The following is a 16,016-nucleotide window of genomic DNA, read 5'->3' on the forward strand; positions in this document are numbered from 1 at the left end:
GCAATTCCATTTTTAAATTAGCAGGTGCGCCGCTTGTGGAGGAGGCTTGTTAATGGCGTATCAAAACCAACGTGCTACCGAAAATACACCTTCACTGGTGTGTTCACTGTTGCTTTACCTGGTCCGTGCTTGTTAAATATTCACTGTGCTCGTGTCTTGTAAAGTAATAGATAGCATCTCTTTCTTTATTTCTCTGCAAAATGTGGGTTGCCAAATATATCTGTCGCCAAGTATACCTGAGCGAGCGTTATTAAACCTGGGCGGGCCGCCAAAGTAAAGTCTATATGTGGGAAACACTGAAGTGTCTCTTCACTTGTTCAAAAACAAATGTAAAAATAAATCAATATGATAAAATGATGATAGCAATAGCGTGACAGTCTGCTTAAGAGAGCCAGAGAAGGTAAATGGAGAAAGTGCAACAGACCAATTAATCCTTGAAGGGGTTTGACAAAATACTAATGTATTTGCCTCAGGTTTATGGCTACACAACAACAACAAAAGCAAATGTCACAATATTATCAGTTATTATTATTATTAATTAACTCAGATCACAGTGTCAAACATATTTCAATGCACCCCTTCCAGTGCTACTTCCTGTGCTATTACTTTGAACAAAATACAGAGAAGGATTCTTCTTTATAGACTATAGCCATTCACTACTACTTGACTGGCAAGAAAAACAATATTGCTTTGACACAACACAGCTGAGAGCCATTAAAGGGGCAGGGCTAACCGTCTAGATACCTGCTAAGCTCCTACTAAGCTTCAAGTCAATCCAGCGTTAATGTTAGCAGGTGGCTGCTTTAAAGACTGCCGACAGCAGCAATGGCTGCCATTTTTTCCTACGAACACCAACAACATGACTCTCCACCTGTAAAAGCGTTGTTTTCCCAACTGCAGGAGCAACTGCACTCACCCCAGTTGGCGGTGGACAACTCAAAATTTCCACCTAGTTGAACTTACTTTGCAGCTGACCTTTCATAACGCTTCCAATCAAATTACAACTTTGTGACATTCAGTGTGTATGTGTGTGTGTGAAGAAAAAAATTATCTTGTGTGCATTTCAGTTTCCACAATTGCATGGTGACATCATATGTCGGCTATCAGACATATCGTGGAGGTTTGTAAATTTGGCAGCTGAAGACTGTGGCTGAACTGTGTAGTTTTCACATGTGAATCTTTATATATGCACGATAGTCACAAGATAGTCACTTCCTACTCCTTTACTACCATTTTTAGCCCTGCCAGTGCCAGGCTGTTGGGGAGAGTGAGGGAGGTTAAAGGGTATGCAGAGCTCTAGCACACACTTCAGATAGCAGAGGAAGAGTCAAATAAAAGCAAGACATACAAATTAATTCAGTTAAAAGGTGCACCAATTCACCAACATCACCCCATGTTACATGGGGCTTTTACTTATCTGCCAGAGGTCATGACTGAAGTGTTCAATGGTGCTTGGTATGATCTGTGTCAATACCAAAAGAACAATATGACTCAACATATAAAAAAGGATACATTACATATCCCTCCGATACTCATATGTTTCATTAATCTTTCCAGAACTATGCGAAATAAAAGCGAATAGATTATGTACTTGGGATGTACACAATTAATCAATTACACATTATTCACCAATCAGATTAATCAATTTGCTTTCAGATAAGTTATTGTGCTCCTCCTCTGGATAAAATGAAGTGAATTACAATAAATTGTGAATCAGAATTAACTTCAGACTGTGTTTCTCTCCACTGTACAATTAGGTTGCTACTGTTCTTCTGCTTGAGAAAATGTAATCAATAAAAGGATTAATAATTAACATTCTTAATTGAGACAGTATACTGGGTATGGGGGGGCTGTCCGCTCTGGAAGAAGTAACTGAGTTAAAGGCCAAGTGCTCCTATTGAAGGAAAGCAATTTGTCCCAGGGGCAGCTTCATCACTTTATTTGGCAGTGAGGCAGCATGCTGAGCCGAGATGCTAACCATTCTAAGCTGAGGGGAAATCATTCTAATCTCACGCCTCCACCCCCACAATGCTTTGTTCCACTTCTGTGATGCACTCTAATTCAAAACAGAACCAAACAATGAAACTTGGAGCAGATTCCTCAACGAGGCCGAGCTCATCCACAGAACAATGCACCTCTGAAAAGCGGCAGAAAGTTTGAAAATGTGTGTCCCGTTATGTTGGGGTGTGTTCCTTGAAATATGTGCTTATGGTCTTCACAAGAACATTATGAGTTAACAAGGCATTTTAATTACAACTGATACTATTTAAAATTACCCCTGTGACTGCCAACCTCACCTCAAAACTGCCCAGGATTTGAGGTTAACCAAAAATCAACGTGTACATACATGTGAAAGTATGCAGTAGGCAGAATCCATATACAACGATTTGTGAAAAGCAACAAAACAATTCCACTTTTCTCATTATTTAGGCAATGTGTACATGACATGTGGGCTTATCGGTCTCAATACTGAAGTTTTCATAATGTATTTTACAGATTAAACTTTGGTTAGACTGATCAAAGTTTTGTTAAAACTAAAGAAAAAGGTCTACAACCCATGATATACATGTGATTTATCTGGTACACTTTTCACAATGTTATTGTCTAATAGGGTTGGTTTATATTTATCAAGCATGCTGATGCATTTTACAGAAGTTAAGTGCAAAGTAATCAACATGCAAACCCCTCAGGAAAGATTTGACAGCTGTATCAGTCAACCAAGTTTGGTGATGACTCAACTTGCACTGTGTTAGACCTTTGACATTTTTGAAATTCCATGAAGTCTGGCACGGATGAAATGCCTTGGTACAGAAGACTTAATACACATCTACCAAAAGTAGCTCAATGTACAAGCCGTGAAATGGTTATTACATCATAGCCCAGACCAATTAGGACAAAAAGTGTCCCAAATTTCATCAACAGGATGGGAAAATACAGTTTTTGACATATGCGGTGTCCCCTACTAGCTTAGGTAAGATGCAGCAATTGTTTAATCTGTCCGATATAACTGCTTATTTGTTGATAGCAGCCATACAGTTCATCTTATTTTGTTGAAAAATGGTTACAAAGTGTGACTGAAGCACCACTGTCTATGTAGAAATGCTGTTGCAAATTGGACAGCGAACCAATAATTAATTTATAATTAATACATTTTTTGTCCCTTAGGGGTAAACAAAATAACTTAAAATTATGGAAATTAGCTCCAAAACATTTATGCAGAGTAACCATTGGACTGAGGAAATTATATTTACTTTAATTATAGCAACCCTATGCAGCTAAGTGAGAGCCTATTTCGCAAAAGTACAAGGAGGAGCTTAAAGCCGTAACAAGTCATCAACAAGTCTAACAAGGACTCGAGTCTGAGAGCCAGATCAGACATCATCCTGCTGATTCAGTCTGGCCGTGTCATCACTGCTACAGACACAGTGGCTTACGTGCTCGCTATCAGTGCCACAGGGGTGTTGTGTGTGTGATGTAGGTGTGTGTCTGTGCACCAGGCTAACTGTCCTCTCCACCACCCCTGACACATCCTGTCCTGTCCTGCTGCCGGCATCTCCATAGCTACACAGAGAGCCACTAATGTCACTCCTCTTTCTCGCGCACACACACACACGAATGGCTAGGAAACAGGCACTGACTGTTCCTCTCATGAAATCAGGGACAACACACTATGTTTCTGCCCTGTGCACATAATCAACCCATATGTGATGCAGTCTCTCGGTAAACAATGATTAGCTTTAGAAATATCTGGACCATGAGCAATAAAAATCAGGCCTCAACCTCCCAAAGCAAACACACACACACACACACACATCTCCTAATCCTCCTCCTCCTCTGGCTGCACCATTCATAATACAGAACAGAGCCCACTGATAAACACTGAGGCCTACATAAATACAGGACAGACTATGCACGTGTGTGTGTGTGTATGAGTGAACTAGAGCTCTCATCTAGGTCATTCTTGGCTCAAACATCACCTCTCCTAGTCTCCTGCTTGCTTAGAAAGCCAAAGAGTGGCATCACTTCAGATCAAGCTGTGTAGAAGGCCATCCGACAGACCCTAAAAATAGCTACAGTGTGTACCATTAGAGGAGTACTTTCGGAAAAATTTAAAGTTGGGAGGCTGGGATCACTGCGCAGGGCGAGTATGCTAATGCTCTCTCCTAGGCAGAAGGGAGAATTTAAAAAACTACTCCTGCGTGTGTTGTAACTTATCCAAGTGCTTGTTAAGGCCCCCTGAACCCAAACAGCCTGCATGGTTGAATGGAGGCTTGCAGGAGGGGGCTGTGGGTGTCAAAAAAAGGCAAATTACTATTCAGTGTTTTGTGGGTTGCCCATTAGTGACAAAGACAAAATATTCCTCCTGTCTCTGCCAGTTTTCATTGGCTCACTAGCCCTCTAATCCCTCCTCCAATCTAAAATGTCACACTTACAAACAGAACTAAGAAAAATGTGTGTTTTGTTTCATTGTTCTTTCAGTAAAACCAAAGACTTCTAGACATATCGTGCCTAATTTGGGCACTGGTGAAGGGAGCGGCAGTCTCCACAAGAATGCAACAAGAATGTTTAATATGAGGGTAAAGATACACACTTGATTGGCTCCAGGTATATAATATAATATTGCATTACTACAGCTGAACAAAAAAGCAGTAAAGAATTTAATCTATGAAAGTTGACTCATTTCACTGTCTTACCTGTCCTCATCCACATTCATGGTAATATGGATGTCAAATAGGCTGTTGACAGTAGGAGTGGGCAGGTTGAGGCCCCCGCCGATGAAAGGCTTTATACCATCTTTCCCTGGCACCACAACGGCACTCGATTGAGGTAGGGCGTCAGTATTCTGCCTACTATCTTCAGCGTGGTTACTGAAGCCAGAGGGAAGGCCTGTTGGGGCTCCTCCGTGGGTTGCCTGTGGCTGGACAAATCCTCCTGTGCCAGGAGCCTGACTTGGCACACCGGGAGGGGTGTTGTTGATAGTGGGCACTGCGGCAGGTGTGTTCTGGACACCGCTGTGGGAGGTGGCGGTGGTGACCGAAGGTGCAGGGGTAATACCTAGCCCTCCTAAAGGCTGAGTCTGGTTGATATGCTGCTGTTGGCCACTTCCTGGAAGGATGGGGGCCATGGTTGGGGCACTGCCCACCTGCAGCAGGAGGCCATGGGCTGAGGTTGCCTCACCGCCCAGCCCCTGGGCTCCTGGACCAGCAAGGGTGATAAGAGGTGAGGGCATCTGGCTGGTTGGAGGCCCCACAGAGAGGGTCGTCATGGGAAGGTTCTGAGGGCTTGAGCCAAAGTGCTGCTGACGATAGTCTGGCTGGCCAGGTGGGAGGCCAGTAGAATAGGTAAACTGCTGGGCCTGTGTGGCAGGAGGCATAATGATAGACTGCTGCTGCATGGCACCTTGGTGCACACCATTGAGGCTGTTCGACAGAAAGGTTTGGGGTGCAACAGGCTGCATATTGACCTGAGCCTGTTGTGGCTGCTGTGATGATGTAGTTGTATACCCTGTGGGCTGAAAGGCACTTGCTCCGCTCCCTATCTGAGGAGCTAAGCCGTAGCCTTGCTGGGTAGGCTCTGAAGCGTGGGGGTGGGTGGGGTGCCCGACGGCGTAGCCACTGTCCGCAGTGTTCTCCGAAGCCTGTGCTGATAAAGCACTGCTAGTGACCACAGAGTTATTGGTGGCTCCGAGCCCACTGTCCCTGTCTATACTGTGATCAAGGGTTAGACTCGGTTTTATGCTATCCACAGTCCGATTAACATTTGAATCTGAATCTCTCTCATAAAACTCAGTACATGTCCACCTGCCCCGTCTGAAGGGCTCTCCGGTCCCATGGTCAAGTTTAATGACCCTGAAACGGGAACTACAGCTGGTGCTCACAGGAGCTGTGTGAGCCACACTGGTAGAGACAGTAGCAGCAGGAGCCGCATTGATGACTGTCAAGGGATGGGTGGCTGAGCTTGGAACAAAGGGTTGAGCTGTAGCCTGCACAGGTACACTTCCCACTAAATTATGTGGGGTGACACGATCAGTGCCTATACTTTTATAAGAGAGACCCCCATTGACAGGCTGCTGGCCCTCCTGAGGCTCTGCTACGTTGTTCAAGGTTTCCTCGGATGAACTCTTCTCACACACACCCTGGTCTCCCCGAGAAACGTCAAATATTTCCGATGACACATCCTCTGTCCGAGACTCGTCCGGGTCGTCTAGGCTCTCGGTGTCGTCGGTGATGCTGCCGGCCGCCACCTGAGCCTGCGTTACACTCGTGATCTGGAAACAACTTTTCTTCTTCGCTGGCATTTTCGACATGTTGATTAACTGCGTCAAGTCAGCAAGCTCCCCAGATGAAACGAAGTGCTGGACTAATGTCTTGCGAAGTAATTCACAGCTGAGGGATGTGACACAGACACGTACTGTCACAGGACATTTCCATACCGTTCCTCTTCCTCTCTCTCTTGTTCGAGAAAAGTGTGTCACAACCGGGGCGAAACTCCCTAAATGTGCCGCTCTCCCACCCCCGGCCTACCTTTTGTCCCGGCACCGGAGTTGCAAACAGGCCCTTTGTCAAAGTTCTTGTTCAGCAGCTTTCACCGGTACTTTAGTCTGAGGCGGGCCCGCACTCTTCTCTCTCAGTTATGTATGTATTTCTCGCTAAGTAGCTGAGTTAGCTGATGTTAGCCAGTTTTCCCTACCTCGGTACCAGCATGTGCGACATCATGATGTAAACAAATCCACAGGTTTATCAGAAAGAATCTATAATCCAGCGGTAGACAGAGAACACGTCTCCAAGTCGGCGAAGTGTTGCCTCTTGCTCTGTGGATAGCTCACTTTTGGCAGCTGCTACTAGCAGCTAGCTGACAGATATCCACTTTAGCGCAGCGGCGGTGAGCTAACTCCTGCCTGCCGCTCGTATAACCCAACCACTCGACAAGATGGCAAGAGCGAAGTGCATCCTGAGTATGGAGGTCAAACTAGTTTTCTGTTATCTGGGAAAATATATTTACAAGTGAACGGCGCCACAGACATTTATCTTGTGTACCGTTTGTGAAGTTGTTAAGGCTTTCAACAATTTTAAAACAGCGAAATTAATTTATGTGGCTTTAAAAAACTATTTCTGTTTCTGTCGTCACTTCCGGTTAACGTCCCAACCGGTGGAAGCTGCAAAAAGACTCGCCAGCTGTCGGCGGATGTTAGATTTGTGGCGATGTAAGATTAATAATTTGGCGATTATACATTCAGAAAAACTCACGAATTACAAATACTGTTTAACAAGTATTCATTTGCATTTACCGTTGCCTACCTGGCATATGAAACAATCAACTTTTAAACACTCTAAACTTGCCTGACAGAAGCAACTGTCCGTTTTTGGAAGCATCTTATTAACTGATCTCTGTTGCGAAATTAAAGTTTCTGTCAAGTCTAAAACATTCATTCTTTTAAAATGCAGTCAAAAGCCGCCAGTGACTTAAACCAGCTGACTCATGACAGGAGTTGTTTTTGAATGAATCCGTGACATATCATCCGTAATTAATAAATGTATGTAATCAGTTTGCTCACACGTGGAGGTAATCAATAAGACGCACATTATGTAGATAGACATATGTCTACTTTATTAACCCCAATATGAAGTTGCTTTATCTCAATCATGCACTCAGTGAAGCAGAGAAGAATTAAAATAGCATCAAAACTAAAATCTTTAAACAAAAACAATGAGCCATATCATATGAAAGAGAGAGTGAAATCTTTTCTTACACTTTTAATACATATTATTGGCCAAATCAGAACAGGCTTAACTCACTTTGCTTATGTGACCGTCAGCCTCACCCTTCAGCTGCTTGTCACCAGCACACGTACACCTTCAGTGTAAAGATTGGCTGAAAGACATTGCACACTGACATCACCGCGGGTGAAATAAATTCAGGATTTCCCCTGCCAACTAGTAGCCTAATATCAAAACAGAAAACACTATTTCAGCACAGGATTGCCATCTGCCAAATCAGATAATAATTTAGACAGAAGTTCCAGTAGCCTACAACATAATATTTGGCTGGTGGCCAGTGTTCATATTCAGTCACGACCAGGAAGCAGGAAATGCTGCATATGGCCTATGACTATGGTGACCCCTAAGGGTAAAGCACAAAACAAAACACACCAATCAATTAGACTCTTGTCTGTGCTTTGGGATTTGCAGCAATTAATAATGTGGACTGCATTTCCTTCCAGTTTAAACTGTCATTCAGTGTTTTGTTATCAGAGGATTTGTCATTTAGATGTGTTCTCAAGAAACACATTTCCTCCTAAGATACAGATATGATCTCATGTTTCCTCCTATGTAAATCCCCATTGATCTAGTTTGATTTGCTCCAAAGACTGACGCTGTATGATTACCTCACCTTCCTTCAGTTGAATTAGTCCATTAGGCCCTGAGTCCTGCTTTGAAAGTATAATAAAAGATTTATCATCACATTGTAATTGTGTTGTTCCATCAGATATTTAAGGAATGGTTATCGCTTAGTATTACCGAGGCCCTCTAACTGCAGTACGCACACACTAAAGCAGGACAGGTTACTCCTGCGAGGACAGAAATGACAGATGAAGGAGGTTAAGCCCTGCAACACACCGCATATTAGGAGATTGTAATTCCGCCCTGGTCATTTCATAATTCACACCTTAAATCATATGACCATGATGACTTGTGTGACTTCTTTATGATTATATGATGATCTGATGACCTTTTGGACTTGTTTTACCTGATTTCATCCACATTGTATTAATGACTTTATTCCATGATGGTGATTCATTAGCGATTATCTTATGACTAGAGGTCATTGCTTCAGTAAAGGCTATTAAAGGCTTGTGATGGACTGCAGTTTGTCCCAAGATCAACACATGACACAAAGAAAAAGAAATAGGTCGTGGTTTACACAGTATGTCTAAGTGATGTCAGTTCTGATCATGTAAAGAAAATGTCCTTTTTCACTTACCATGAGTCGAAAACCAGATTAATTTCTGGTGCAGATCTGGAGTCAACCATGGATCCAGAATTTAAAAGGTTTCACTGTGGGACATCCTTGTGGCCTTGGGGTTGAAGACCATGTAATCACAAAAGTCTCTGGTTAAAGTCCAGCTGAGGACTTTTGTTACTTCTCACTCCACTCATTTTCTGGCGGCTCTCATCTGTCACTTGCTGTACAAAGGCAAAAAAAATTGTCTGGGCAGGAATATGATGCAGAGTCCAGAGAATATAGAAACATAGATGTTAGACATACTGTATATTGAAAAGAGATGTCCATCCAATTCGGCTTTAGCAAAAGATGGGACAGGTGAGAAACAAAACATGTAAAATTTAAATTGGAATGCACACAACTGGTTTCTGTTACATTCAAAACCAGTGGTGGAAGAAATGCTCAGGTTTTCACTTGTGTAGCTAAAGTATCAGTTAAGTGCAGTACTTGAAGAACTTTGGCCTGAAAAACTCAACATATCTGTTTCATTATTGGCCTTCGCAGCCACAGTTAACAGAGTACAGTGTAGAAAGGTTTTGAATGCATAACATAGTCAGATTCACTTTGTAGCCCAAAATCACAAATTTGCCTTAGAACATTCAACACCCTCCATACTTAGACCCTCAATGGCAGAATTCAGAACTGCAGTTGGAGATGATGGCAGTATAAATATAAACCACCGGACTGTGCAAAGGAGAAGGTGATAGGTTCAGTGCATTGTTCGGGGACACTTTCTCAGGATCTGAGACTCCAAAGATCAAACCTACCGGTCATATTCCCATTCTTCCTGTCTTTTATTTACATTATTTATTGCAATTTGTGTTGCTCTGAAAAACAACACAACTGTGTGAGAAAGGGCAACACAACTATCCATAGTATTTTCATAAAAAGGTTATTACATGGGTGAAGAGCGAGGTTGAAAATAGCTTTTCCGTATTATTCCCCTGACAGGACTGACTAATCATTGAATTACACAGTTACATAATGTCCGGGTGCCGACTCACAAGGTCTGTCTGACAAAAACAATTTCATGCAGTCCTCAGATAAGACAGATGAGATGGAAAACAACTCAATACAAATATGGGTTGACACGGTAATAAAATCCCAATGTGATTTTTATTCTTGCTGCATGTCGTAAGGAGTGGAAATGCAGATAAAATGACACATAATTCTTCTGTGCTTGTACATGTTTTTGTTTCAAACTTAGTTTGAAAACATCTGTATACATATGTAAACATCTTGGTTTGTAATGCCAGTAAAGCCCCATTGAATTGAATTGAATGAAAAAAGATTTATTAATTTACGTAAGCATTCTAAAGTAGAGGTAAGATTACTTGTGCGGAGAACTACTGAAAAGTAAGTCTGTGGCTTTATAACTAAAGATGTACTCACAGTGTGAAAAAGCTACTGAATCAGTTTACATGTAATTTGATGTTGAGCGCACCAGTGGCCTTTAAATAGTTTCAAGATTAGATGTGTTTTTATTAGCCAAACATTACTTCTTACTCGTCTCTAAACGGGCCTGGAAACAACTCCCTCTAAAAACAATGTTGCGACATCAGCTCCAACCATAGGCTCCAACAAGCCATCTATACTTAGATGCCCTCTTTAGTAGCGGGCTGTGCGTGGGCTTTCCCAGCCCCAGCCAAAGTGTTTGTGTAGCTGGTTGTGTTTATTTACTCAGGTCTGAGGGTGAAGACTACCAGGCTGTGCTGCAGAGTATCACAGTCCAACACGTTGGGTCCACTTTCAGTGTACCACCACAGTAACAAGACTGGTTTTGTACCACTGTATTTTGGGGCCCGGGGTCCTGGCCAGCAGTCCGTTTCGGCAGCCCAACCTGGGAGACCTCTGGCCTTTTGCAAAGCACTGTGAGGTCTGAGAGTGCACGATCAACAAACAGACTCACCAAACATCACTCATCACTTGCTAAAAGAAGGGTTTCCCCAGAGAAAAGGTTACAAGGGTTGGTTCAGGGCAACTTGACCAACCTGGGACTGAATTAATAAAAAATATGCACGTGAACCTCGTGCATGGTTTCAACTTTATTGGCCTCCTTTTCCAGAGAAACACACATTTGCTTGTTAGTTTTGACCTGGACCATATATTTTGTGTCCGATTGCTAATAAAAGTGAGTGTAAAATAAGGTTTAATTACCGTCACTTTGTGTGTGTGTGTGTGTGTGTGTGTGTGTGCGTGTGTGTGTGAGTCAAGGTGCAGCTCTGTCACTTCATCCACTTAAGCTATCTGTTAGTTCCAAATATACATGATTCACAAAACAAGCTCTGAGTTAAAGTCTGGTGTATTTTTGGAGATCATTGGGTGTTTCTTTTTCTGTTAAGGTATGCATGTTCATCCTGATATTTTTCACTACCTCATGAAGTCCTTCAGAGGTATCCTTCTGGGGGATTCATAGTTCAGTTATTACATAATATCCTGAGATTATATAATACTGCATGTGCGTTAATTCAAAAAATGTACAGTAATATACAGAATGTCTGCCCGTGTGGTTAAACAGGGAGGGAAAATCCTCCGGAGACTATTGCAACACAGACACGGAAATATTGCGATGCTTGGCAACTTCTTTTGAAACTCTCAGTCCATATGATGTTACAATTATATAACACGTGTGTACATTAACTGACAGAAATTTCAGAGGAATGTAGGACCACCAAAATTATTTCCCACAGGAGTTGGAGGAGAACAGAGAATACTCAGACGTTAACAGGCCAGTAAGATGGATGAGAAGTTATGATTGTGCCATCAGGAGTGAATAATTTCTGATACACCTGTTTGTGTAACATTTACTCCTCACAATTGCATTCCAGACAGGTTCAGACACTTAACACTATTACATTACATGTCAGCATTACCAGGAAATGACAAGAATTCCCCGATTGAGCTTTTTACTGGAGGTGATGCTTCACTGGACAATTGATTTCATCATTTTAATTGGGTCATTTTAGGTTTTAAGCTGACTCAAACAAGAGAGGAGAGGAGCTGCTGAATGTAGAAAAGTGCAAGAATTCGCAGTAACATTGCCAATGTGTGCATAATTACTGCATTTAATGTCACATAGAACACAAACAAAGGTTTGGACCACTACTCTGAAGTTTAACGCTCTTTCTCAGAAGGTTTTAAGTTGATACGGAGAAATGTACAGTACATTTAAAGCTGTAAATAGTCAAAAATACAGGCCCATCCTCTTAGCCAATCAGATCAGTGCAAATATGAAAACGTCACAACAAGAATAATCCAAAAATCTGACTGAGAGTGATAAAGCTGCACTGTGGGTGGAAAAAATATGATAAGAAAATGTGAAAACTGATTTTATCATAATATGCTTGAACCCTCTTGTTGCCGCTCATCTTAATTTCCATAGAAATACCAACAAAACGTCTGCCAATAATGATACAGATTAACAGGAAACAAACAATATTGTCTTTGTATCCAACGAAGGTTGAGGTCAAGGGCAACTGGACTTTGTAGAAGAAAAGACTGAGAAGCTTCACCGACATTGTCTTTGTAAGATGTTTGGCTCATTTGGTGTTATGATGGTGGTGGTGGACGCTCTCCCGTTGTTTAGTACATTGGTCCAAATTCGTTATGGGTTTTCATATGGTTGAGTGACCGTGAAGGCCATAACTTATGATTCACATCATTGTCATGCTCATCACACCACTGAGGGACACCTTGTGCTCCTTATCATAGCATCTGCATTGTTGTTAAAAGGTCCACTGTCCAGTCTCAGGACAAAGGGGGCTTTTTCAAAACCTGTATTGGCTGGCATAGTTATAGTTTTAGGTTGTTCTTTTTATATTTTGCTTTATTTCTCTCTGTTTGACCATTCCCTTGTAATTCTGGTTTTGAATGATGCCATAAAAATAAAGTTTCAGATTTAATTACTTAGAGTAAAAGTTGAAGACCTGAACATGGATCATTTCCATTTACCTTTCATGCATTTCACAGACAATCCTATCCTGGGCAATTTATAATGAGAGCAGCTGCATTAGAATATGTTTAAATTTCATAATCACCAAAATCACATGCTACAAAAAAAACAAAGAATACAAGGTTCAGGGCCTTGGAATTTTAAAACCCTTAAACACAAGGAATGATGCCAGAAAACGTGGAAAAATAAACACAGAGGAGGTGAAACTGCATTCCTGGTGAGGATAGCTTTTTAAGCTGTAATCCTGAATGAGAAATAGTTCTGATTCATTGCGTAAAACTGCAGCAACAGCAGAAGAAAACAATAGAAGTCTCCCCTATTCAAGCACTTGGCCAAAAGGATTATCTCTCTTCAGACAGTTTGGGTCACATAAAGTGAATGTTTGTAAGAGACAGTGACTCATGAATCTGTATACGTGTTACTAAGCAGGTAAGCAATATGTCTGCTTACACACCCTCATATAACTGAATGTGTATATTTTCTCAGGAATGTGAAAAGTTCAGAGCCAGAGCAAAACAATAACAAAGAAAATCCAAAATCCACTTGAACTGTTTCCTCTTCGGATTTCTGGCATTTTATTGAAGCCGCTACATGACGTAATGCAGAGGTCATGGTGCCTGAACAGTGAGTAGGTATAAAGAGGCATTTGTAAGAAAAGAGAAATGTTTTCAGGGGAAAAATTGTAGCGTTTGTCTCAATGTTTATCTCGATCATTCAGCAGAATTTTCCCAGAGAATGATTTGCATCAAGAAGATAAATTGTTGAATCCTAAACAAAACTCTGAATTAGAAGACACGTTTTACCTGAGAGAGAGAGAGAGAGAGAGAGAGAGAGAGTGCCTGTTTGCACCCAATATTTCTTTATTATTTTTTTCCATTAATTTTGTCGCCAGTTGACAGGTAGGTTTAAGAAGCTCAGGTCAACTTGCTGTAAAAAATCAAAAGGGACTCCATCTTCTATATTCCCGGGAAGCACATATTCCAAAGAACTCAGTAACTGCATTCATAAGAAGGCACTGTACTGTAGGGCTGCAGCTAGAGGTAGCACCTGATCACTGATTAGGATGACAGGAGACATGCAGGTTAAAAGAAATCAAAGCAAGTAACACAAATCCATTAAACATGAATAAGCTGGAATGTATCCATTAATATATCATTCAAAGCGCATTAATTACCGCTCTCATCTCACTGTAACCCATTACAATCATACATGCAGGAGCACATTAAATGTTGTTAGATATGTATATGATGAGTTTTTGTCAAGTGAAGTCATGAAATTCAAGACTGGAGGCTGTGTCATGTGTCTTTAGTCCTCTGTCTGTAACTGCTAATTCTTTTATTGTTAATGAATCTATCTGTTACATTTTCAGTGATTAAATCATTATAAAAATACAAGAAATAATGTCCATCATGACTAAGAGCCTTAAGTTATTACTTACTTCTTATATGTGTTTAGGCCTACTTAGTCTGACTGAGCGCCAAAAAAGTAGGCTAGGTAAATTTTCAGTTGTGCATTACTTTGGTTTATGACCAAATACCTGCAAAACTAAGGTCATTCCCATCAGCCTCAGCTGTACTTTGTGTTAAGTGCTAGTTAGCTAATTTTAACAAAGATGGCGGACAATGGTAAAAATTACACTTGTTAAACATAACAGAATGTTAGCATTGTCATTGTGAGCGCGTTAGCATGCTGGCATTAGCGTTTAGATCAAAGCACTGCTCTACCCAAATACAGCCTCACAGACCTGCTAGCATAGCTGCAGACTCTTCGGCTTGCTACGTGATAACTTAAGTTAACTTAACTAAAGTGTTCCTTATGAAAGTGGTTATCACACACCATTGAGGGTGTGTCAACTATTTGACTACTATGTTATTAATCAGAACATTTTTATCCAACAGTTTCTACAGAGTTACAAAATAAGTACAGTTAATACTTACTCAAGATTAAAAATAAAACATGGATCTCCCAGAGACCAATAAGTAGTTTGAAGTGAAGAATTCAATTCAATTCAATTCAATTTTATTTATATAGCGCCAAATCACAACAACAGTTATCTCACAGCGCTTTTCATAAAAGAGCAGGTCTAGACCGTACTCTGTGATGATATTTACAGAAGCCCAACAGTTCCCACCAAGAGCAAGCACTAGGCGACAGAGGCAAGGAAAAACTTCCTTCAATTCAAGGAATTCAAGGAAAAGGCCAGCTGTAGTTCTCAGAATCAAATGAGTGGGTTTTGATGAGTGAGACTACAAACATAGTGTTGTTTTCAACAGGTGATTCAGTATATAAATAAAAAATTGATTAAAAAATGTCAAATAAACTTTCTGGTCTATTGACTTTGGTTCTTAAAACACACACACACACACACACAGACGTAAGGAAGTGTTACTGCTTCCATTCATCCTATATTGTGTAACAGCAAACTCAGTTCTTTCTGAGTTCAATTCTTTTAATTTACAGCTTCAGGTGAATTTGCCAGCAGCCATAGTAGCAGTGTTTGTGAAAATAACTGGGAAAGAAAAGCAGTATACAGTCATGTCATTCCACTTGCTCATACAGGTGCCTACAGTTGATATGTAGGTCATCACCACCCACAGTGACTCACAATTTTGCCTGGAGCAAAATGTACAGTTGGTACGGAAAGTATTCAGACCCCTTTAAATTTTTCACTCTTTGTTTCATTGCAGCCATTTTCCAAAAATCAAAAAAGTTCATTTTATTTCTCAGTAATGTACACTCAGCACCCCATCTTGACAGAAAAAAACAGAAATGTAGAAATTTTTGCAAATTTATTAAAAAAGAAAAACTGAAATATCACATGGTCATAAGTATTCAGACCCTTTGCCGTGACACTCATATTTAACTCAGGTGCTGTCTATTTCTTCTGATCATCCTTGAGATGGTTCTACACCTTCATTTGAGTCCAGCTGTGTTTGATTATACTGATTGGACTTGATTAGGAAAGCCACACACCTGTCTATATAAGACCTTACAGCTCACAGTGCATGTCAGAGCAAATGAGAATCATGAGGTCAAAGGAACTGCCTGAAGAGCTCAGAGA

General features: G+C 41.1%; 1 protein-coding gene across 1 annotated transcript in view; it reads right to left on the reverse strand.

Moving 5' to 3' along the window:
* tsc22d2 (TSC22 domain family 2) overlaps window positions 1-7,001 on the reverse strand; it is a 40,219-nt gene extending 33,218 nt beyond the window's left edge. The window contains exon 1 of the mRNA XM_038715677.1: window positions 4,695-7,001. Coding sequence (XP_038571605.1) covers window positions 4,695-6,307 — 1,613 coding nt within the window. The 5' untranslated portion in view covers window positions 6,308-7,001. The remainder of the gene's footprint in view (window positions 1-4,694) is intronic.
* Between the last annotated feature and the right edge of the window lie 9,015 nt (window positions 7,002-16,016).

The sequence above is a fragment of the Micropterus salmoides genome, unplaced genomic scaffold (genome assembly GCF_014851395.1).
Source record: "Micropterus salmoides isolate LMB-PRFRI ecotype aquatic unplaced genomic scaffold, ASM1485139v1 Ms_hic_scaffold_13, whole genome shotgun sequence".
Taxonomy (NCBI): Eukaryota; Metazoa; Chordata; class Actinopteri; order Centrarchiformes; family Centrarchidae; genus Micropterus; species Micropterus salmoides.